This window comes from Tamandua tetradactyla, chromosome 23, assembly GCF_023851605.1.
Source record: "Tamandua tetradactyla isolate mTamTet1 chromosome 23, mTamTet1.pri, whole genome shotgun sequence".
Classification (NCBI taxonomy): Eukaryota; Metazoa; Chordata; class Mammalia; order Pilosa; family Myrmecophagidae; genus Tamandua; species Tamandua tetradactyla.
In genome coordinates this window covers 22,744,603-22,770,730 of record NC_135349.1, presented here as the reverse complement: position 1 = coordinate 22,770,730, position 26,128 = coordinate 22,744,603, and the positions used below count along the sequence as shown (strand labels likewise).

General features: G+C 34.0%; 1 protein-coding gene across 3 annotated transcripts; it reads left to right on the top strand.

Annotated features, from left to right (window-relative positions):
* Positions 1-1,868: 1,868 nt before the first annotated feature.
* On the top strand, positions 1,869-25,869 carry SEPTIN14 (septin 14). Of its 3 annotated transcripts, none has more exons than XM_077141133.1 (10): positions 1,869-1,982; positions 2,640-2,709; positions 6,356-6,476; positions 6,843-7,038; positions 11,130-11,316; positions 14,282-14,425; positions 16,196-16,292; positions 17,637-17,805; positions 18,615-18,747; positions 24,674-25,869. In XM_077141133.1, the coding sequence occupies exons 2-10, from the start codon at positions 2,656-2,658 to the stop codon at positions 24,851-24,853; spliced, it is 1,281 nt and encodes a 426-aa protein (XP_076997248.1). In that variant the 5' UTR covers positions 1,869-1,982; positions 2,640-2,655; the 3' UTR covers positions 24,854-25,869. The 3 variants fall into 3 exon arrangements, with proteins under 3 accessions (XP_076997248.1, XP_076997246.1, XP_076997247.1); XM_077141131.1 differs by having other exon boundaries at positions 14,282-14,443; XM_077141132.1 differs by having other exon boundaries at positions 1,976-2,088; positions 14,282-14,443.
* Positions 25,870-26,128: the final 259 nt, after the last annotated feature.

Genomic DNA, 26,128 nt, shown 5'->3' with positions numbered 1-26,128 from the left:
TTTCCCCCAAAGACTGTGAAGAAGTTCTGGGGCTGGCTGCCAGTGGTCCTTGGCTTTTCTCTCACATGGCAGTGTCTCCTGGTCTGTCCCTTCTCTTCTTGGTTCCACTGATGTTCAGCTTCTGGCTTCTCCCTCTGTGGCTTTTTTTAAATCTGAATTTCACTCCACTTATAAAGGACTCTAGTAATAGGATTAAGACCCGTCCTGATTGAGGTGGGATATACCTACTTACAATGGGTTCACACCCACGGGAATAGAACATGTTTTTCCTGGGTACATACAGCTTCAAACCAGCACAACTAACAGTTCATCATCTAAGCCTCTAGTCTGAGGCTCAGGAAGCAGCTTCTCCTAGAATGATGGATTTGGAAATACCCACTCTCTTTGGGGAAAGACCATCTGTATTAGTTAGGGTTCTCTAGAGAAACAGAATCAACAGGGAACACTCGCAAATATAAAATTTATAAAAGTGTCTCACGTGACCGCAGGGATGCACAGTCCAAAATCTGCAGGGTAGGCTGTGAAGCCAGCAATTCTGATGGAGGGTCTGGATGAACTTCACAGGAGAGGCTTCCTGGCCAAAGCAGGAAGAGAGCCTGTCTCTTCTGAAACCTCCTTAAAAGGCTTCCAGTGATTAGATTGGGCTTCACTCATTGCAGAAGACACATCCTTGGCTGATTACAAAAGGAATTAGCTATGGATGCAGCTGACATGATCATGATCTAATTGTATGAAATGTCCTCATTGCAATGGACAGGCCAGCACTTGCCCAACAACCAGACAAGCAGATACCACCACTTGGCCAAGTTGACACATGAACCTGACCATGACACCATCTCACCCCTCACTAAGGTTGTGTCCTTACCATAGTGACCCATGGACAAGATATTTAAATGTCTCACCAGCCACAGTGAAGGAGGTATTTCCTTACCTCCATGATGAGTTCTGCCAATCTCACTGGATTTGGGTTATCAGAAACAGAGCTTACCTGATTAAAGGAGTTGCTTAACCAAGGTTCTCTTGAGTGTATTGTGATACTCTTTGAAGGTGATTTCAGCCCTTGTCCATTTTATCTTGTTCTAAGAAAAGGTCACAAAGATGGACTTGTAAGGAGAAGAGGCAGGCCACATGAAAAGAAGTACATGCACAAGCAGTAGCTGGCCATGGGTAGCAGCCTGCTCTACCTTCAGCCTTGACCATGTGTGGGATGTTTGCACCTCTCCTGCAGACTCATCACCTTCACCCAGAATTGTTCCCTGCAAAGTTCACTCCCAGGTGAGGTCTCTGCTGTATCTTACCTCTCCACATTAACCTGATTTGAAGCAGATTTGCCAAAAAGTCAGCAGTTATTCAGAGATAGAAACCCTTGAATTTAGAGTAACCTACTTCCAATTCTGAGAGAGGACAAGTATGAGAAGTGACGGAGCAATTCTTTTTCAATGGTTTAAATGTTTATCATTGTTCATAGTAATTAAAGACTGATTATCACTGCTATGTCTGCCATTAAGGTCCTACTAAATAAATAAAGGATTTTTATATAGCCTACACTGAAATACCATAGCATAGAACACAACACTCTATATTAGAAAATACTATTTACCATTAGGAAAAGCAAAGAGGTAAATCTATGTATGAAGGTGGAATAATTTCCAGGATAGGTGAAGTACAGGAATCAGGGTACAGAGCCATTCTTTGAGTCTGTTTGCTTGGATCATTGCTATACCCATAAACAATATTTTCTTTTAAAACACACCTTGCCTACTTAGTGTCTTTGTGCTATACTCAAAAGAAAGCTAGCCTGGACTTCTCAGGAGGTTTTGCTTAGAAATCAGTACAGTGTGTTCTCTCCTACATCTCCTCCCCTGTTCCTAACTGTTGCAAACACAGTGAATATTTATTTGGACCACAACTGGAGACAGTAGCAAGAATACAAGCTTTGGGGTCAGATTAGACCTGTGTCTGCCTCACGGTTGAAATCTCAGGCAAGTAAATTGCTTAATTTTTCTGAGTCTGAATTTTGTCACCTGGCCTGTAGTGATAATAATGTAGTTCCCAGACCTACCTTGAGAATGAAAAGAGGTGGCACATGTAAGTACCCAGCACAATGTTGGGTGCATAAATGGTGCTCTGCAATGATAATTGCATTCTCTTAGCCTAATTTAAGAGGAGCATGTTTAAATTATATTACCTCTTTCCCCAGTTCTTCTGTGATGGGTACACTCTAACATCCCCGACTCCCTTGGAGAACTATTCTGGAAAGTTATGTCATTATGGGTGTTTTCCTGGTTCTCCTGGCACTTTTTAAGCCAAAATTCCCTATTTCTCCTTTTCATAGCCAGGGTATCCTTAAAAGAATAAGAATGCTGTTTGTACAGTTGATTTTACCTTCCTAAGATGCTTTTTGTATGTTTATGGTCGTGTATTATTGTACATTATAAGTTGAATATTATATATTATTTGCTATAATAAAAGGCTATTTAGCAATACAGCCACAATTTTAAACACAAGATGATAATGTGGACTAAATGCTAAAATTTGGGGTAATGTCTGTATTAATATCTCTTATTGGTTTCTATTATATTATAGGAATGTAACATTTTAGGGTAATTTTTATAAAGTTTTTGTATCTTTGTTTTCAGCGTTTTTTGGCCTGACATGGCAGAAGAAACAATGAGTATGCCCACACAAATGCCTGATGAGGAAGACACAGTGAGTATATCCTTCAAATAGAACCTGCACTTTATATTTCAATAAAATTGTGTACTTTGACTTAACTGACTTAAACTGGTAGATGTGTATGATAAAGGCTTGCATTTTTGTGTTTGAACATGAATTAATTTTTACACTGATTATACTTAGCTATCAATAATGGATTAAATAATTCCTATTTAGCACCAAGGAAAAACAAATTGAAACTCTAGAATCTGCCATTAAGTGAGAAGAATTGTGCTATCTTGACGGATAGATTTGTTGGATTTCATGGACTGCTAATAAACCACTTTTAAGTCAGGTTGCCTTCAGACGTGATTGAATGGCTATTTGCTGGTTGTTTTACTGATTGGGAAATTGAACCAAATTAATAAATCTTCTTATTAGAGAAGTTGTAGCTTTTTAGAAAAACCATGCAGAAGATTCAGAGTTCCCATTTACCACCCTGATTATTAAAGCCTTGCATTAGTGTGGTACCTTTGTTACAGTTGAAGACACAATATTATGTAATTGTATTATTTACAATAGTCCATTGTTTACATTTGGATTCACTGTTAGTATTCTAGAGTCCTATCGTTTTTTAAAAATTCTTATTCTAGTAACATGCATGCAACCTAACATTTTCTCTTTTAACCACATTCAATACACAATCCAATCTGTTAATTACATTCACAGTAATGTAATGTGAATTACATTCACATGGCATAGTAATGGCCAACCATTACTATGCCATGTGATCTCTAGCACCAAAGATCCCCATTCCTTATCCCCACCCTGGCCCATACTCACCTGTATTGTCGTTTTTTATTCTATGATTTCTAGCTATTTTATATGGATGAGATCATACAATATTTGTCCTTTTGTGTATGGATTATTTCACTCAACATAATATCTTTAAGGTTCATCCATACTACTGTATGAATCAGAGCTTCATTCTTTTTCGTGACTGAAAATTATAGGTAAATTCCACATTTTGTTCATTGGTTGATAGAATTCATCTTTTGTGAATAATGCCACTACTATGAACATCAGTGAGCAAATATCTATTTGAGCTCCTGCTTTCTATTCCTTGGAGTATAAACCTAGAAATACCAGGTCTTATGGTAATTCTGTATTTAACTTTCTGAGGAATCACCAAACTGTTTCCACAGTGGCTACATAATTTTACCCTCCCATCAACAATGAATGAATGTACTTTTTTCTTCACATCTTCTCCAACACTTGTTTATGTTTCATTTTAAAAATAGTAGTCATTCTAATAGGTGTGAAATGCTGTCTCCTGGTGGTTTTGATTTACATTTCCCTAATGGCTAATGATGTTGAACATCTTTTTGTGTACTTTTTGGCCATTTGTATATCTTCTTTGGAGAAATGTCTATTCAAGTCTTTTGCTCATTTTTTTGATTGGGTTATTTGTCTTTTGTTGATGGGTTGTAGGATTTCTTTTATAGTCTGAATATTAAACCCTTATTGGCTATGTGGTTCTCAAATATTTTCTCTCTTTCTGTAGGGTGGCTTTTTACTTTCCTTTTTACAAAGAAAGTCCTTTGATGCACAAAAGTTTTTAATTTTGGTGAAGTCCCATTTATCTATTTTTTGTTTTGTTGCTTATGTTTTCAAATTGAGGGCTAAGAAATCATTGTCCATCACAGGGTCTAACATTCCTTCCCTATGTTTTCTTCTGGGAGTTTTATAGCTTTTGTTCTTATTTTAGGTCTTTGATCCATTTTGAGTTGATTTTTCCAAGTTCCATTTTAAAAGGGGCCTCTATACTAGAGAAAACTTACAGTAATTCATATTAAAATTTACATTACGAGAATTTAAAATTTTTTATGGCAGAAAAGTTCAAGTGTATATATATATATATATATATATATATATATATATGGGTATTAAACAATATTTAATAGTGTTTTCTTTATGGGAGTTCTCTTGTTTCCTATTTTTCCAAACGTGCTTAGGGTACTACAATTTTGCTGTCTCTTAGTTTGATCCACCAAACTGCATTGTTTCTCTGAACACCCTCTCACTGTTATGCTTCTGGACTAAATGACCTATTCCACATCTGTTTCTCCATTAGCCACACCACTGAAATCACACTCAATTTGCCTTTCATCTTCCTTGCTTTTCTGAAACTACTGTCAAAGTCACATTTTGGTGACCAAACCGGTGGCCCATGTTTATTCTATGTTATTTTTAGCTCCAATTCTGCATCAAGTCGTGACCACTCCATTGCTCACATGACATTAAATTCATACAATTTTAGAATTAGAAGGTACCCCAAAGGTCAATTAGTCAGACTCTAATCTGATATACAAATATTTGCTACAAACCCTTCAAAAACTTTTTTTGGAGTCCTTCTAGCTTTTTTGAGAACTCTTTCACAAGTTGACAATTTACTGTTTCTTTTCTCTTTTGAATACTAACAATTACATTATCATATTATTTAAAGAAAATTCAGACAATAGGAAAGAGAAAACTCTCCATTTGACCTACCATTTTACCACCAATAGCTTATCTTTGGACAGCTCTTCATATTAGTACATGCTTCTCAACCTTATTCTTATTGAGCCCTGTACTTTTGTGATAAATGAATGTACTATCTCCCAGTCCCCTTTTTGCTTCATTTTTTGCTATTCTACACAATGCTGCATTTAACATCCTTCTACTTATCTTTTCATGTACATATTTGGATACTTTTCTAGAAATCAGAAAGTATACACATTTATAAATTTGATGGTAATAATAAAATTGCTTTATAAAAACATGCCTCTTTAAACTTCCACCACCAATGTGTGAGAATGCCTGTTTTTTCAACTCTCCTGTATTAGAACCAAGGCTTATTAATATTTGGATAGTTTATATAATGAAAACATCCTTTTTGAATATTGTATAAAATTAGCCCTTTTCACCCTGTCCTTTTCAACCTGTTTCCATTTGACAGTCTTCATGAATTTTCAGATATCTGCTCTACTCCTCTAAAATGCTACTCTTACAGTCCAAATCTTCAATTTTCTCACATAATCTTCAGTTTCCCACATAATGTTATCTCCAGCTCTGTTATAAACCTGGGTACTCTCCCTCTGTTCCTTTTTTCCTCCCTCTCTCTCTCCCTTTCTCCTTTTTCTTCTTTCTACCTTTCTCTCTTGTTCCTTCCCCCTCCTTCCTTCCCTTCTTGCCTGTCTAAGGAGCAGCAACACTATACCAGGAACTGAGCAAAACAAAGGGTGATGTGCTAGATGCTAGTATCTCTCTTAGAGTTGAACATGCATCACCATTATTTTTTTTCTATTTTTCCTGTGGAAAAATCATTTATTATTTTAGAGAAAGTTTTCTTATGCTGTTTCCTTTTCCTTATTACTTTTTATGTTGAAACAATTGCTTTAAGTGTAACAAAAAGTCACCTTATTTATAACAATGATAGCAAAATCTATGTGTCTTATGGTATTTACAGTATACAAAAGATATAAGAAATGTTATCTTCAGGTATGGGCAAGATTCTTTTCTAATAACTTTGCTTATTCATTTGTTTCTTGTCTGAGTCATGATAATCAAATTCTAATCTCTTTGATAAATAATAACCACTGTCCTTTCAAATGTCTTAATTTTCTTTCCTATTTTAAACCTTTATTTTTCTTTCCTTTAGCAAAAAGAAGAAAATATCCGTTGCTTAAATCTGCTAGGCCATTTTGGTTTTGAATGTTTACCACATCAGTTGGTGAACAGATCTATTCAACAAGGATTCTCTTTTAATATCCTCTGTGTGGGTAAGTGCCAAACTCCTATCTGAATTATGACCTTACATCCTCCCATGTTCATTTCACCTTGTCTTAATCAGAACCACACTAATGCAAATAATTTGACACCATATCTGCAAGTTTGTATCTGTTTCAATCTTTTTAGCTGTATTAAACTGTTTCATCTTTCTTTAGTGCTGTTGGAATGCTGATATAGTGTATACTTTGTTTCTGCATTATTCTAATGACTGAGGAATCAGTACTAGCATGTGTACTTTCAAGAACATCCCAGTTTTTGAAGTATTTGGAACCCTTTAAATCACTGTAGGTGTTCAGAGTGTTATTTCTTCTCAGCCATCAAATGCCCCTATTATGATATATCTATGTTCATTATAGGGGAAACTGGAATTGGAAAATCAACACTGATTGACACGTTGTTTAATACTAATTTTAAAGATGACAAATCCTCACATTTTTATTCAAATGTTGGACTTAAAATTCAGACATATGAACTCCTCGAAAGCAATGTTCAATTGAAATTGACTGTGGTGAAAACAGTGGGATATGGTGATCAAATAAACAAAGAAGCCAGGTTAGTGTTTTCTCATTTTAATTCTAAAAGGCTTTCTTATTTCAAGGATTTTGTCTTCTTTCTCCATGGACTAAAGCATAGTATTCTTCAAAGCATATATATAAAATATAATATCAATTATATATTAATATTATAATTATATATTATATATTATTATATATTAATAGTATATAATATTAATATAATATATACTATATTCTTCAAAGCATATATATAATATAATATATATATATATCCCTCTTATTATTCTTATTATTTTTTTTTGTAATCATGGTTCTTTCAAATTCTCTCTTTCCTTCCAGATTTTATTTTTTTCCTAATTAAGCAATTGCAATGGTTAATTTTGTATGTCAATTTGACTAGAATCTGGTACCCAGTTGATTGGCCAAATATTTATCTAGATGTCATTGTGAAGGTATTTAGTAGATATGATTAATATCTACAATCAGCTGACTTTAAGTAAAAGATATTAACCCTGGATAATGTGAATGGGCCTCATCCAATCACTTGAAGGTCTTAAGAGCAAAAACTGAGGTTTCCTGAGAAAGAAGAAATTCAGCCTCAAGAATGCAAAATAAACTCCTTCTGAGATTCCAGCCTGCTGACCTACCCTACAGATTTTGGACTTGCCAACTTCTACAACCACAAAAGCCAATTCCTTGAAACTGGCATATTTGACTTCAATTGTCAATTTATGCATAAGATTTTGAATTAACCAATTATAGCAAAAGTTTGTCCATGTAGTTTCTATTTGTTTTACCTAATTCCCTTATTTCTCCTCTCATATTATGAAGACTTTTTATAGCTCCTGAAACAGATTTAAACTCTCTGTGAAAGAGGGGAATGAATTGTGTGTAGCAACAGCTTTAGGTTCTTACTGTTTTTTTGAAATGAAAGCATATTTGTTATTATATGGAATTCACCTAGTTACCTAATCTTAGCTTTAGAGAGAATTTTTTTTCATATATTGACTTGTTTTAGATAAATTATGTTAGTGAGAGGCAGTATATGCTGGAGCTAGCTCATACCAGTTCAGGAGAGCCACCTGTGCTCCTTTCGTCCCAGCTCTGCCATTCGATGATGTCGTGTGAGTAGCATGAAATCAGCCAAGGTAGGAATATTCACACCACAGAAATCAGCACATTCTACAGATCAGTTTTTCTTTCCTTCCAGAGAGCTATTTTTCAAACATACACCAGCATATCATTGGTTAAAGACAACCTTAAAAGAAAAATGTACTCAAATCAATAATCTAATTTTGCACCTTAAGGAGCTAGAAAAGAAAAGCAAACTAAACCCAAAGTTAGTATAAGGGGGTAATTATAAAGATTGAAGTGAATATAAATGGAATAGGGAATAGAAACCCAGGAAAGGAAATCAACAAACCAGAATTTGTTTTTTAAAAAATTGACAAAATTAACATACTTCTAGCATACTTACTCAGAAAAAAGAAAAGATGTAAGTTTCTAAAATCAGAAATGAAAGCGGGCCATTACTACCATTTTTACAGAACAGAATTATAAGAGTATTCTATGAACAATTGTATGCCAACAAATTGGATAACTCAAATGAAATGGATAAATTTCTAGAAACAAAGTACCTAAACTAATTTAAAAAATAGAAAATTTCAACATAACCATAGCAACTAAAGTATTGAATTAGTAATAAAAATCTCCCAGTAAAGTGCAGTTTCAGCTGGGATGACTGATTCTCCCAAGCATTTAAAGAAGAATTAATACTAATCCCTCTCAAACTCATCTAAAAATTAAAAGAAGAAGGAACACTTCTTAATACATTATCTGAGACCAGCATTACCCTGTTATCAAAGCCAAATAAATACAATGTAAGAAAAAAATCTTACAAACCACCATCAGATTAAAATCCTGAACATAATACTACCAAACTGAAGGCAACATCATATTAAAAGGTGTATAACCATACCAAGTCAGATTTATCCCAGGAATGCAAGGATGGTTAAACATAAGAAAATAAATGTGATACACCACATTAAGAGAATGAAGGGTAGCAAAACAGGTCATCCAATGTGATGCATGGTCATTTGACAAAAACCAACAGTCTTTCAAAGTAAAAAAAACAATCTCAGAAAACTGGGAATACAAGGAAACGTCCTCAAAATTATGAAGGGCATTTATGAAATGTAGTGGGTTGTCAAACTTTTGGGCCCTCTCAGCAGGCAGAGGTTAGAAATAATGTATGTATTATAACCCATATATATATAATTTATTTCTAAATCTACTTATATTTGAAAACTTGATTATATTTTAAAATCTCTCATTTCAATACAATGCTCATAAAGTTCATTCTAGACCTCTCCCTTTCCTTGATTGTAATGTCTTTACCCAACAGTGAGAGTTTTCCACATCTACAATATATTTACTTATTCATTAAATTCTCATTTATACACATAAAGTAGTTTTTAAATTGACAGTCCATTCTACACGAGAAATAAATTTACTAACTAGAATAATATATTTTTGTACAGTTCTTTTTGTTCTCAGCCTTTCAATATTTGTTAAAATAACATTTTCCATAGTTACCATAGTAGGTTCTTTCCTTTCCCACTCCTTTCATTGGGGTTATGTTATTTATTTGTAATAGCGTTGGGTTCCTTTTTTGCAGTTTCTATTACATTTTGGATTTCTCACACAGTCTGTTTGGTATTTTTAAAGATTATAGATTTTCTTTCATTTTACTTTCATTAGAGTTATAAAATTCTAGATCTTTCCCGTTTTTAATTTGACAAGAGCACATTTCACCAGAGTTTGATGTCAAAATAATTGGCACCTGTTCTCACTTCAGCCAGCGAGGATTAATGATTTATCTTAATCCTCTTTGATCATGATTGTCAGGTCTTCTGTTCTTCCCCTAAGCAAGCTTTGTGGGGTACTTGTTTAATTTTAAACTACGGTATACACCTTGCTGGTATCTTTTCCATTTCTTAAGTGGCATCTAAATACACTTAATCTATAGACCCTGAAGAAGCCTTCCCTTTCTCTGCCTCTTTCATTGGATTTTGTCTTGGTTTGCAAGGATTCTATGGCAAATACCATACAATAGGCTGGCTTAACAACAAGAATTTATTGACTCATGGTTTGAAAGGCTAGACATCCAAAATTGAGACCTCAGTAAGGTCATGCTTTCTCCCCAGATTCTGTAACATTCCAGTGCTAGCTTTCCACAATCCTTGGGGATCCTTGGCTTGCCTTTCTGTCTCCGGCTCATCACCATCTCTCTCTCTCCTGTTGTTGGGCTTCCAGTTTCTTCTAACTTGCATCTTCTCCTGTGTGGCCTTCTCTGACCTTCTACAATTTCTTCAGCTTAAAAAGGACTCCAGTAATATGAACTAAAATCACCCTGATTCACTTGGACCATTCCTTAAGTAAAAATAACGTCTTTAAAAGGTCCTATTTACATATGAGTTCATACTCATGGGAATATGGATTAAAATTAATAGCATGTCTTTCATTGAGGTGCATAATTAAACCTTCCACAGGTCTATACAACTTATTTATTTAGGTAGTTCTTTAAAAATTTTATATATAGTAAAAATTCACTTTTTTGTGGTGTCTATATCTTTGGGTTTTGAAAAATGCTTGTAATTGTGTATCCACAATCTCTCCTATGACAGAAAACTATTCCATGCCACCCCCAAAAATTCCATTGTTCTTTGGTCTCTTTATCTCTGTGCTAATGTCAAACTGCATTAATTATTTTAGATTCATAACAAGACCTGATACCTGAAAAAGTATGTCTTCCTCAGTTTTCTTCAATATGTCTTGGGTATTCCTGGTCCTTTGCATTTTCACATAATTGAACATATTAAATTGGGTTTCTGATTGGGATTGCATGAAATTGATAGATCGTTTTGTCATTTCTGTCAACAGTGTAGTGCACAACAAATTTTATTGTTGATTTTGAATTATCTTTGTATGACATGTTGTGCACGTTATCTTTTTTTTTCACTGTAACAAATTGTTTGGTGGATTTTGACTTTTTGCTAAATGGTGAAAATACAGACTTCAGATTTTATTATTCTGTCATTCTAAAAGTTTAAATAATCATCTTTTTAGCTACCAACCCATAGTTGACTACATAGATGCTCAATTTGAGACCTATCTGCAAGAAGAACTGAAGATTAAACGTTCTTTCTTTGATTACCATGATTCTCGCATCCATGCGTGCCTCTACTTCATTTCACCCACAGGACATTCCTTGAAGTCACTTGATCTATTGACCTTGAAGAGCATTGACAATAAGGTGCAGTTGGTAAATCCATCAATGATTTCAAAACTTAATATTTATTTTGAAATAATGATATATCTTGAAGGCATTTGCATACAGATACCTGTTATCCTATAATATGGGCATATATCCTATTTTTTTCAGTTAATCTCTAAGACATTTGTTAAATTTCAAACAGCTTATTTTTTCAGAGAAAGTTAACTTAAAAATGATGAGTTTGAATGATGAGATGCAAGTGAAAAACTATTTAAAAAGTTTAATTTTTAAACATTTTTTAAATGTTTAATCAAAATTTAGTTCACTTTTTGTGTGAGATTGAATGGTAAGGCAGATCATGGTTCATTTTGACATACTTTTGCAATTGAATTCGTTGTGTAGTTCTACTGTGTGAAAGGAAAATGTTAAAGTATAGTGCTCAGTATATATATTTGGTAAAGTGTGTTTTTATTTTACTAAGAAAACCTAGCTTTACCTTTCTGAATTAAGAATGTGTGTGTGTGAGAAAGAGTATATTCTCTCAAATTAACTCTAATTTTGGGGTTTTTTTTTTTGCTGGTTTCTTTCTTTAAAAGTTGTTAAAAACTACTTTCTTACACTAAACTATTCCCATACACATTTGCCTGGTACCACTGAAGGTATGAAACAGGAATTTTTCATAATCTTAGCTGCTGGTCCTATCAGGAAAGATTCAGAATGCAAGAGTATGAAGGCAGTTGCTACTTCCTATATGAAAAGCAGGAGTCCCTTTATATAAGGTTTGGGACATATATAGATTTTCTTTCAATAGGTTACTTAATCCTCCAAAGCTTAGCAAAATCTTGATGAAACTCATATGATAGCTGCTCATCTGATTAACTTTTCTAATCCTTAGCAGCTTTGTCATAGTTTGGTTTGACTGTATGGAATGTTGTTGTGTGAAATGCATGTGAAAATCAGAACATGCAACTCTATAGTCATAGCAATACAGAAGTAATATATATACTTTATATATATCTTTACGTAGAGAGAGATCACAAGATTTGCTGTTATTGTAAACAAATTTTTGAATATTTGATTTCTGTGACATCAGGAAAATGCCTTGAGTTTTCTGGAGTTAAATGCATGGGTAGTTAAAAAAAATAGTAGATCAAGCTGCGTCTTTCAAAACCTGGCCCTACCACTTTCTAGCTTTGTGACTTTGGGCAAGTTATGAAGCCTCAGTTTCTTCCTATATAGGATTCATGCAACTCTTCTATAAGTCTGAAGTTATTTCACATAAAAACCTTAAGAGTATATATATTTTTTCAATAAGGAGCCAGGATACATGTGAAAGTGACTGCCATGTCATCAGATTCTTTTCTATACTCAGCCCTTGTGAAAAAAAGTCCTCAACTTTATTTAGTTCTAAAGTTTCTTTCCCTTTATCAAAGAAGTCCTGCCTTTCACTGTGTATTGTTCAAACCTGTAAGAAACTTTGTAATTTATCTCAGATATCACTAAGTAGTTGAAAGAACTTAGCTTTCTAGCTAAAATTAAGAGCTACCTCAATTTCCTAATTGGTAGTACATTCAATAGTCAAGCAGGTAGAGTTCTTATTTTTAATTTTCTGGCCAGCTGTTACCTTTAAGCGATTTTCCAGAAATATGAAATCCCTAATTATCACAAGGACCATTACTTACGGAAGTGAGAAGCAGTCTGCCTTGCAGTATGTCTGCTGTCTTCTCTCCCCATTTCTTGGTTCTTGCAACATTGCACTTTGTTCCTCAAATCTGAATAACTGAGATGTCATTAACATGGTAAGTTTCTACTTATTATGTGTTAATGATTTCCCTTTATTGGAGGACATCTTTTCCCACCTTTCTCACCCATAAATCCCAAAACACTTAAGTTAGGCTTGAATCTACCTTAGCAGTTGTATACTCTTGACCGTGAAAGCTCTGAAATCAGATATTAACATAAGAAAATTATAAGCATCTACATTTACAATATTGAAGCCCCATACTTGCCCAAGTATTTTTTAATGTACTTCGAGAAGCCTAGGTTTCTCAAACAAAAGCAATCTATCCAAAACTCATTTATAGATATTCCTTCTTAATTACAGAAGTTGACATTGTGTCCTGTGATTTTGTAAGGTATCTTCTTTTAACAAGAATAAAATGTATTTTGGAATTTGCTGTGTTTTCTACAACATTTAATTTTTTGGGGGGCCTGGGTAGGCTCTACAAAGTTTAATTTTTAAGATGTAAATGTTTGAGGACAGGAGTGATCAGACTGTAGAACTAGACAAAAAGAGGGTATGGACAAAATTCAACTTCAAACATTTAATGTGGAAATAATTCCTTTTTTACAAATGAACATATTGGTTAGTAAGATGCTGTTCACACAAACACACACTCATGCTGTAAATACCCACACAAATACACACATTCAACCTTTAGAGCATGGTACAAAAAAAAAACCAGGCCATATTATTTTTAGGGAGTCTTTGGAAAAAAGCAAATCTATCTGCAAGGACATTTAGGTAGAAAAAAGGTCTTTGAAAATGGGGCATTGATCACGATGGATTTTTTTGAACAATGTGGTGTGCATGAGTGACAGGTAGAAGGACAAAATACCTCTATTCTACAGTTTTGAGTAAAGATACCACATTCTGACTTTTTAGCATTCAGTTTAATAAGATATCAAATTGATAATGAGTTAGACTACTTCACCGCACTGCTTACATTTTATTTACTCAAGATGTGTTGGAAGTCTAAGAGATTTTGAGAACAAGAGGAAGAAGGCTGAGAGTTCTAAACCCTAATTCTGATAAAAAGGTAAAACTTCAAAAAGTACCGATGATTTGGGAAAACTATTTTAAAGGAAGGCATTTTCTTGAGTGGTGGCCAGTGATTATTTAATTACAAAATTTACTGTCAGAGATTATAAGGTCCACTTGTAAGAATTACAAGATCGACAACAAATCCTCCATGATGAGATTGTTTGTTTTCCTTCTTAATAGGTCAACATTATACCACTGATTGCCAAGGCAGATACAGTCTCTAAAAATGATTTACAGACGTTTAAAAGTAAGATAATGAATGAATTGGTCAGCAATGGCATCCAAATATACCAGTTCCCAACAGATGATGAAACTACTGCTAAGGTGAACTCTTCAATGAATGTGAGCTTCTAACTGTTGAATACCAATTCTGTTTTACATGTGGAAATGAAAATAGAGCTTGCAAGTAACAATGTTAGTAATATATTGTCACTAGTATCTGCCCAAAATCTGTAACCAAGGTTATTATTTTTTTTTTATGTCTAGTATGGGAATATGCTTTATTTTCTTGATTTTGAAAAACATTTGCTGAGAATTCTTTTTTAACTGCTTTTTTCGAGATGTATTTCATACACCTTATGATTAGTGTATTTGAAATAAACACAATTCAATGTTCTTTAGTATATTCACATGTGGACCACAATTAATTTTAGAACATTTTAATCTCCTCAAAAAAAAACCCCATCCTTTTTAGCTATTTCCACTTCTAACCCTCCACCCTCTCCTCAGCCCTAGATAATCTCTAATCTAATTTCTGCCTCTATAGATTTCCCTGTTCTGGACATTTCAGATGAATAGAATCTATACTTTGTGGTCTTTTATGACTGGCTTCTTTCACCTTCCATAGTTCCAAGGTTATTTTGTATTGTCACATGTATCAGTGCTTCATTTTTCTTGTGGTTGAATAATATTGCGTTGTATTGACATACCAAATTTTGCATAGCCATTTGTCAGCTGGTGAACATCTGTATTACTTCTGCCTTTTAGATGCTATGAATCATGCTGCTAAAAACATTATGTACACATTTTCTTTTCTTTCTCTTGCCTGTTTGCCCTGGCTAGAACCTCAAAATTGCAATGTCACATAGAAATATTAAATCAAAATGGTGAGAATGCACATTCTTATTTTGTTCTTTATCTTAGGAAGGAAAGCATCCAGTCTTCCGCCTTACTCGGATGTTAGCTGGGCTTTTTCTAGATGCCCTTAATCAGGTTGAAGAAGTCCCCTTCTATTCCTAGTTTGTTGAGTGTTTTTATCATGAAAGGGTGTTGCATTTTGCCAGAGGCTTTTTCTGCATCTATTGAGATGGTCCTGTGATTTCTTTGTTCTTATTCCATTGATATGATATATTATGTTAACTGACTTCTGGTGTTAAATCAACCTTGTATTCCTGGGATAAACTCCAGTGGTTATGGTGTATAATTATTTTAATATGCTGTTGTTAATTACTGAATATAAATATTTAACACAATGTTTAATCATTTTAACTTTAGTTATTCCCTTTATATCAACCCTCCTGTTCAGACAGACGAAGCCGGTTGATTTTGTCCCTTCTTCTATACCCTTTCCAAAGCCTTCTCCTTACCTAAGTTTGCCCTCCCTACTTTGCTTATGATCCTGCCACATCCACTTGTGTTGCATCTCATTCTGCAGACTCCCCAAGACTTCCCTGCCCAGAATGACCTCTGAATTGTATTTAGAATTCATTAAGACTTCGTATGGTACTGTTTGTTATTGTATTTTAGAGTACATATTGCTTATTCAACATTATCTTCTTGTTTGAGAGAAAAGATAACAGAAGAGAAATAATATGTCTACTAAAAATTTTCCTCTATATATTCCCCATAGCAAGATGCCTTACTTTTAGCTCTGTTCAGAAGACAGTTTTCAAGCATGTGCATGGCCAGACATTGATGAGTGCAGGAATCAGTTAGCTCATAATCACCGCCATGTCTCCACAGAGGCAGGGCAGATCTCTCATTTAAGTTTAGTATGATAGTCTTGCCTCTCCTATTTCCAGAACAGAAATAATAATGAAATTGTGAGCCATATTAGTACTAAAGAATGCAATTAATATTACTGTTTCATTGCAGGAGTATTTACCCTTTGCTGTGGTAGGAAGTATGGATGAAGTAAAAGTTGGAAAAAGAATGGTCAGAGGCCGCCAGTACCCTTGGGGAGTTTTACAAGGTAAATATGATGGATGTGAGCAGAGTTGGGAATGCTTTTGATAAATAGAGCACGTTGTGGTCTCAGAGTCTCACAAAAGGACTTTAACTTGAGCTGATTAAGTAACACTTGCTAAACTATACATTAACAGTTAGTAACAAGGAGCACAGATTGTTTCTGAATAAGCTAATGCTTTGTTTGACTATGATTCATTCTTATGAGTTTGACAGATGCTGCTTTAAGCTGAAATCCACAGAAGTTGTGCAGAAGCTCTATGTGCCATGTGCACATTTTCTCTCTCTCTATGAGCCATGACATTCAGAAGTTTAGGAAACATTTTGATCAAAAGGATTTTTCAGTAAAATTGGAGCATAAATACTAGTGTTTAAACATGCGCCATAAAATAATTACTACCCAATTTATAAAGCATTTTTAGCTGGTCACCAGAAGAAAAGAATGACCAACTATTTCTAAAATTAGAAGTGTAATTTACCTTTAACCAAAGGTAAATTATACCCTTGACATTTATATTGTTTGTCTAAAATTACAATGAGTAATTGTTATGATAGACAATGACTTAATGTCTAGTTTTTATGCTGTAGTACCATATTAATGGGGAATGGATTATTTCTACCTATACTGGTTTCTGGTTGCTGTTGGGTTTTGTTTTTAATTAACATATTAACATTTTTAATTTAGAAAACACACTTTAAAAACTTCTTTGTATGAATGATGTATATGTATATTATTTGGTCACAATATCATGCACAATATAATAGTATATTGTTCTTTATCTTCTATACATGACAAACATAGAAGAAAGCCAAGTGGATTTTTTGGTTGATTTTGAATATTGATTGATGCATTTTCATAAATATGGGTTGTATACACAGAATTTGATAACTAAATTGTGTACATTTATTAAGGCCTTTGCATTGGCAGAACTTACTTTAATGAAAGCATTTGCTTTAATGAAATTATTTACTATGATGAAATTATATTACATACTCTTGGTACTCTGTGATATATCTTGGGGACAGTTTGTAAATACTAACCTAATTATTAATGAAAACTTACAACCTATACTAATATAACATTTTGCTATTTCCCATATAATCACTAGATAATAAATTTAAAGAAAATGTCCTGGTCTGTAAATGAACTGTACTTATAATTGATATGTACAGTACAAACCATAATTGCACAGTTAAGAGAATTATTAATATTAATTGATTAATTATTAATCAATTTTAATTATTAGGAACTTGTTATTTTAAATGTGTTTTCCTTACATGCATTCATTCAAGAATACTGAGTGCTAGGGATTGATAAAGAGTGTTGTGGCTTTATTATTTTTCTGACAAGTGGAAAATGAAAATCACTGTGACTTTGTGAAGCTCCGGGATATGCTCCTTTGTACAAATATGGAAGACTTGAAAGAGCAGACTCACACTCGACACTATGAACGTTACAGGTGCTACAAACTACATCAAATGGGCTTCACGGACGTGGGTCCAGACAACCAGCCAGTCAGGTGAGTGGGGATCTCGCTAAGACAACCCAATGTCATTTAGAGCTGAGCTCCCCCTCAGCCATGGGATGGAATCATTTGGAAAAGAGAACAAATTTATTTCTTGCATCCTGAGTTTAAGGTTTTTAATCATCTTCAGACTTAGACAGAGAGAGTTAATAGAGGGATTAAAACAAGGTCTCATTTATTTCAGTACCTTCTGAAATATGTGCCTGAAGAGAAAAAGACTATCTTGTTTTATTTTTGTATTTCCATGAGATAGAGACTCAGGAAGAAGATAAGCAAAGACCACCCCAAATTGGCAAAGGATATTGAGAAGTTGGATGGAAGAAAGAGGAAAAGCAACAATGTAATATTATGGGACCCAAGTGAAAACAGAGTTTGAGAGCAAGGGTGCTTAGCCAGATTAAAGAATAGGATTTTTGCTGCATGACCCAGTTGTATGAGTTATGGTTCTCTGAAGACAACCAAAATTAAACCGACTATTTTAAATGACACTTTGAAAGATACCCAGCTTTATTTAAAATTGACTTCAGAATAGTCTCATAAATTAGAAGTTTCCCCAAATTGTATTGTCAAAAGATGTGAAGGTGTGTGATATAATAGAAAGTCAATAGAAAGGAAAAACACTAATAAAAATGCTCCAAAATTCTACTACTCTTTATATATACTCTATTTACTCTACTGTATACTCACTATATATTCATATTGAATGTAACACCTTGGTTTTTGCATCATGTGATTTTTTAAATTTTGTTTATACATGTTTATTTATATTAAATGTTAATGAGAGTATAAAAATCCCTTTTTAGTTTTCAAGAGATTTATGAAGCCAAAAGACAAGAATTCTATGATCAGTGCAAGAAGGAGGAAGAAGAGTTGAAACAGAAGTTTATGCAGCGAGTACAGGAAAAGGAAACTACATTTAAAGATGCTGAAAAAGAGGCAAGTACAGGCAATTTGATGAATTTTGTATTCATTTGGATGTGTCTTATTAATTTGAGGGTCTTTAGTTTTAAGTGTTTAGTTGAGATGTTTTTGGAGGCTACTTACTATTCTTCAAAAACTGGCCATAAAACATGTTTTTTTAAATACAGCTTTGAATAGTCTATAATTTCATTTTTTCTACAGCGCTTATAGAATTTGTGACTTGTAAAAATCATTTTGCAAAGTGTATTTACTTTTGTCACCTTTATAATTTGAATTTTATGCATAAAGTTTAATTTGCAACAAACTCAAGTTATCAACTTCTGTGAAGAGTCATTTGCCTTCTATTATCCCTACTACATTAGAAAACTTCCTTCGCTTTTACAAATAAGTATGTAAAAATTGACTAATACAAGTCTTGGTTAATTAGAGGGCTTTTAGTTGGTGGATTAAGTGAATTCCTTGTTCACTTCATTCCATTCTATTTCCAAAAAAATGGAAAAAGATGACTTTTGTGTATTTTTAATTATTTGCCATAAGTAAGGTTTTGGTGGGGGGATATATTTGGGACATAAATCTCTCTCTTGAGTATACAAGGTTTTCAGTTTTAAAAAATTTTAGTTTTAGTAGGTACTTTAGTTCCCTAAGTCTACCATAACAAAGAACCAAAAACTGGGTGGCTTAAACCAATAGAATTTATCATCTCACAGGTCTGGAGATCAGAAGTCTGAAATCAGGTGTCAGAAGGGCTGTGCTCGCTCTGAAGTGCATAGAGAGAAATCTATTCTATGTCTCTCCTGGCTTCTGGTGATGGCCAGTGATCACTGGTGTTCTGAGTTGTGTCACAACTCAGTCTCTGTGGCTGCCATCACATGGCTGTCTTCTCTCTCTGTGTCTGTCTGTGTCTCTTCTCATCTTTTTACAAAGACTTCCATCATATTAGACTAAGGACCCACCCCACTCTAGTGTGATCTCACTTTAACTAGTTCCATCTGTAATGACCTGCTTTCCAAATAAGATCAACTTCTGAGGTACTGTGGATGACAACTTTAATGTACCTTTTGGGGGGAACATAATTCTACCCAAACAGTAGGGAAATTGGAACATGGACTTGGTTTTCTATAGAAACAAGGGGTTCATTAGGTGCTGTGGAGCAGGTATCTCAGTCAGGGGTGGGTGAACCATTAAGTAATAAGAATTCCATTAGCTTATATATGAAGGGAAAAGTTTGGAATTATACTTGAGTATCTCATGGCAAAGAATATCTCATGACATCCAAGAATAGGAAGCCTAGCTGGGTCTCATAATGACATAAATCCAAGCTAGGAAACAACCAGAATCCAAAGAAACCATTTCCACCCTACCCCACCTCATTTTATAATCCGTGGTCATCTGCTTCATTTTCTCTTTCTGAAGATCAGGTTGTCTTTTTGTTTGTTTGTTTGCTTTTGTATTCCTCAAATATATATACAATCTCAGGAAGAACCAACAAAAGCCTAAAATTGATTGTGCAAATCGATGAGTAGCAGAGATTCTTAGACAGGGTTTAATAATGCCTGTAGAAAGAAGCACTTGCAATTCCAGTAGAATTCTAAGGGCATGCACGTAGAACAAGGTCATGGGGAAACAATTGCTCAGAAAAAGAACAACTTAATGCTTTTAACATGGTAAGTAAACAGCAACTATGACTGCCTGACCAGGAAAGGAAAAGCTCACAAAGATAAACTTTCCAAGCATAGATTAGCAGATAGGTCAGTCGAAATTCAAACTCAAATCTTTAAAATTTTCAAATATTTGAAAGTTGATATTTTTTATGTTTGTATTTTATCTCATCACTTGTATTTCTTTTCAGAGAATTGTCTGTTTGTTCGTGGTATTTTCCTTTTAGACTTCACATTAATTTGTAATTTTTAAATTTTTATAGAGTGTTATTTTGTTTTAGAAATATTTGCAATATTTCTCCTAATTTGTCTCCTGCCTTCTAGCTTTATTACAACATCTTTTGTGGAACAAAATAGTATAGTCTAATTTGCTATCTTGTATTATCCTATCCTTTATAAACTTTGCAGTTTTTTTTGTATTACTCTCAGAAGGCCACCCTTACCTGGAGATTATGTTTATTCCTATTTTTGATTCTGATAGACTTATAGGTGTTTTTTTTTTTACATTAACTATGTGAAATTTACTTTTGTCTATTTTCTTAAAAAATTATAATCAAACATACAAATATTTTTTGAGGAGTCCAATCTCTCCTGTGGATTTGAAATGTTTCTGGGTTTTAATAGCCATAGCTTTATGATGTTTATTTTGTTACACAGTTTGTTAAGGCAAGTCTCTCCTTCCATCCTCCAATGTTGCCAAATTTTCATTGCTATTATTGTCTTTTGTATATTGTATGAAGTTTAGATCTATTATCAAGGTCCCTAAAAGTTCTGTTGAGGTTCTATTGGATTGTACTGACTTTATAGGTGAATTTTGGGAGAACTGACACCTTTGCCAATATTGTGAATTACCCCCCAGGAAGATGGTATTTATCTCTGTTTACTCAGGATATATTTTTATGTTCCTCAGCAAATTCCTTAGAATACATACAGATATTACTTATATATTGTTAAGCTTATCCTTGCCACTTTAAAAATTATCCTTGCTATTACAAATGGGATGAGTTTTCCTTTGTATATTAAAATTGGTTATTTTAGAGGGTTAAATATGTTTGTATTTTTATTTGTTCTAATAGTTTTCAATTATCTCATCTCTTTGGCTTCAATAAGCCTATTGTTTACAATTTAGTGACACATCTATATTTTTGTAACCAATATTTATCTTTTCATTTCTGTTCCTGTTGCATAGGTTGTTACTTTCAAGGGGATTGGCAACGGGCTTTTTAATTTACTTATTGACTTTACTAGAAATATTTATGGTATCTCACCATGAAGTATGATGTGGTCTGGTGGATCATTTTGGCAAATTAAGATATTTTTCCTCTATACCATGCCTTCATTTAACAGGAGAGGAAACTGAGACTCAGAAGGTAAAAGGATCTTCCCAGAATTGTAGGAAAGATTTACTGACTGAGCTAGGACCTCTTCAAAAAGGATGTGTCCGTGTTGAGTCTTCCCAAGATACTTTCCTGACTTTTATAACTCCATTACAGAGAGTCAGGAAACAAGAAGACAAAGAAATTGTTCTTTGAGTGCGGATTTTAATTTAGAATCTCTCCAGGACACTCACTGCAGACAAATTGTGAAAAAAGAATTTTATTTACACAGATAAAAACTAAGCACTATTTAGCTAAATAAGTGGCTTCATTTTAGACTTCCAAGGCTTATATGATTTTTTCTTCTTCTGCATGCTAACAATATCTCAAGAATTACACACGTGCATTGGTTGGTTCTCTCTTTTTTTCCAAATTTTCATTTTTCAAGCAGAAAAGGTGAGAGTAGAGCTCACATCTCTATTCCTCCATCTAGAGTCAAGAATTAATGTTTTGGGTGTGTGGGGTGGTTCAGTGGTAGAATGCGGGAGTCCTGGGTTCGATTCTTGGACTATGCCCCTCCCCAAAAAAGAATTATTATTTTGTTTTATTTACTCTTTCTCTATGTGTGTGTATTTGTGTATGTGCCTGTTTATGTATCTGTGTGTGTGGAAACACAATGATACACAGGAGCTTCTTTTTCCCTGCATCATTGCACAATAAGATGCAGGTGGTATGACACTTTATCCATAGGTACTTCCATGTTTATCAGCTAAGGACAATCTTCTACATACCCACAACATCTATAGCACATGTAAAAAAATAATAGCAATTCCATAATATAATTTAATATTCAATAGACATCAAATTCCCCAGTGAAACCAAGTTGTCATTTCCATTTTTGATTTTAAATAAGGAGATAACAGATCACATACAACAATTGGTTATTATGTCTCTTTATTCTCTATTAATAAAAGATAGTCCCTAATTTTAGTTATTTTTAATGTAGATTTTGGAGAAGGTAGTTGTGAGGAAAAGGCTATGAGGATGATGACTTTAAAACTAGTGTTGTACTGAGGCATGATGACATTTTAATGACAGTATAATACTGGAAGTCACTAATATGAAGGTATTTTTGCAAACACAAAACATTACAAAATTCTATATGAGAGTGCTGTGATATTTAAAATACACTTGCCAATATTTTTGTGGTGCAAGTATACATCCCTTACTTTCTCTTATGTATGAATCTATATGTACATATAGAATATTATCTGATTAGATAGCTAAATACTAAGAAATATTGTTTAAATATGATTCAGTGTTTTGTATGCCTTTATTAATATTTCTTAGATGAGTTAATAAGACATAAGTGGCACTCAGATTTCTTACATACCATCTTATATAAGAAACATTGAGGATATATTTATTCATCAAATAAACCATATCTTTGAGGCATGAAAACTTCTCCATTATATGTAAGACTATCAATTATTCATTCAATATCTAAGTCCTTCCTGCTTCCAACATGTATTCTAGGAAATTTAGAATGAAAATATTGCTGCATTCAAGCCATTTGAACAGAAAGAACAGGATAGGAGCCGTGTAACCCATGGCAATGGAAGGTGGCTTCCACTGAGGTGCCCCAGGGGGCCTTGTTTCGAGTTAACTTCTCCAAACGAGCAAATTTATGGTCAGACCTTTAGGCAGTCCAGACAAGAAGGGAAAGCACAAGACACAGGGATCTCATTATCAGATTAAGATCATCTATTTACAAAAAAACAAGCATTTTCCCCTATGGTTACTTTCTAATCTCTAAAAATAGATTTATTAGAAAGTGTCATTGAACAACAGTACATATAATATCTTCAAAAGCACTGCCAACCAAAGTTGTGGTAGGGTACCAAGTCAGTTAGTAGGTGTCTTTAAGAGCAAAAATTAGTTATGAACACCCCTAGGATACATGGCTTATTAATTGATCGAGTATCTGACAATACATTTAAATTCACTGACCTGTTGGGTGGAGTGAATACAGATTATTGTTATCAAAACCTGTGAAACAGATAAAGTTACTATCACATTATGCTATTTTACTAAAGGTTTTTTGTTTCCAACTTTACTGAAGTTTGTAATCCACCCCATGAATGGCCTCCAAAGCATAATAAATTTGGTAATATTAATTATGTGTAGGTCACTCTCCACGTTATTAAACAAGCTATGGCCATTTTCATAATCGGAATTTCTGTACTACCACACTGAATTCTCTCCCACGTGTGCACACACAGGTCAAGAGAGCCCTGTGCACACAGAGACACAATTACTCTATCTGTATTTTTAGTACCAAATAGCGTCCTTGAAATGTTTCATTTCTTTCTGCTAATTTCACTTAACAAGTAAAAAGTCAGACTTACTTTCAAAGTTCTTTACCAATTAAGATCTCAAGAACTTTTCAGAATCCGTGCAATGTTTTTGTGAATGTATTTCTAGTGGGAATGGATTAACAAACTTAATTTGAAGACATTTTTTTGAGAAAATGTGATGTAGGAAAATGCACCTCATTAGGAAAATGGAAATGTTTTAAAATTTGTGTTTTGTTCACAGCTGTAGGCTTTATTGCCTACAATTTGACAGGAACTCATTTAAAATAAAATCACCAAAGAAACTCTGCATCTACATTTTTACTCTGAACGTGAATTTTTTTTTCTTTGCATGCTGTAAGGCAGGGGTCACATTTTATTCTTTTTCCATGTGAGTATCCCCTTATTGCAAGCAACAATTGTTGAATTTTTGTTTGATTTTTTGTTTGTTTGTTTGCTTCTAAACATGAATTTTTGAAACTGTTACTAAGACCAAGCTCTGCTGTGTTTATCTGGGATTGTTTAATAACCAAAAAAATAAAAAATAAAAAAACAAGCATTTCCCTCTGCCTTCACACCTAGCTTTAAGTCATATTGCATATTTGTTTCGTAGCTCCAGGACAAGTTTGAGCACCTTAAAAGAGTCCAACAAGAGGAGACAATGAGGCTTGAAGAAGAGAGAAGACAATTAGAAGAAGAGATCGTAGATTTTTATAAAATGAAGACTGCCTCTGAAACATTGCCAGCCTCAGTGGGCACCAATGTAAGGAGGGACAAAGAGCGTAAGAAGTAGTCCTCTCTGAGCATCCTTGTGCTCTATCCCTTCTTCCTGTGACATTGCCTTTATCATATTTCACTCTGCATGAAGTTCTAATTTTAAAACTCTGTTTGTTTGTTGTACATTTTTGCCAACTGAAGCAGGAGCTCCTTGGAAGTAACCCCCTGGTGCATCTTGTTAGGTGCTGTAGTCCCAGCACTTAAACTGAAGTTGAGCAAAAAGTTGGCACTCAATAAATATTTGCCAAAAGGAAAAAAAAATTATCTATATATAATACAGTATAGAAAGAGTCAGTTACCTGGGAAAATTATTTTATCACAGCCCTGCCTGGGACTCCAGGGCACAAGTAATGATTGTTTAATTCATATCTAAAAAGAAGCTATAGACTTTGTTGGGGACTTATATGAGTAAAATACTGTGTCATAAAAAAGCTAATTCTGAGGATTTTTTCCTTGTTAAATTCAACTGATAATAAATCTTTGATAATTTTTTATTACAGTAAAGGATCCAGGTTTTTATTAGAACTACTCTTTGATGTCAGAACTTGTGAAATCAATGTTAGAATAAAAGTTTAAGAAGAAGAAAGAGTTAGAGTACAATGGGCAGCTATGAATAACAGCTGAATGATACTCTCAACTCTTCTGTGTTTGGGTATGTGTGAAAGCTAAAGTCACCAAAGTTATAGAAAATAAGTTGGTTTTTTTTTTGCATGTGTCCTTTTGATATTTTCCTTCTGATTTTGCATCCTGAATTTTTGCATTTAAAATGTCTTTGACAATGGGGCGGGCAATGGTGGCTCAGTGGCAGTGTTCTCACCTGCCATGCTGGAGACACAGGTTGGATTCCTGGAGCCTGCCCATGCAAAAAAAAAAAAGATGTCTTTGATGATGGACATAGAGCCTCTCACAGAAGGGTGCTTTGAGATAGAATCAGAGCAATGTAAATGGGGGGAGTTTCGATATGGGATGGGATTAAATTCAAAGGGAATTCTTTTTGCATTTAAACTTTATTCAAATGCTGTCTGGTTTCTTTGTGGTCTGTCTGGTTTCTTTGTGGTAGATCTCGGCAGGCCAGGAGTTGCAATTTATTTTTTACATTTCTGTAGAGAAGTGTTTTTCTTTCATCTTCAAGGGTTTTTTGCCACCAAAAGAAAGCATCTGATTTCTGTGCCCCTTTTGATCATGACTTGCAGGAGTTGACATTGAGTCCTTGCTCAGAGAGGCAAGTCCCAGCCATCCAAAATTTTATCAAACACTGTTATCCACATATTGCAGCACTGTGATCTAATTT

Coding starts and splice junctions, on each gene's coding strand:
- SEPTIN14 (XM_077141131.1), top strand. CDS start 2,656: ATGGCAGAAGAAACAATGAGTATGCCCACACAAATGCCTGATGAGGAA. Junction 14,444..16,195: donor AGGTGAACTCTTCAATGAAT/GTGAGCTTCTAA, acceptor GTTTCATTGCAG/GAGTATTTACCCTTTGCTGT. Junction 18,748..24,673: donor TTAAAGATGCTGAAAAAGAG/GCAAGTACAGGC, acceptor TTTGTTTCGTAG/CTCCAGGACAAGTTTGAGCA.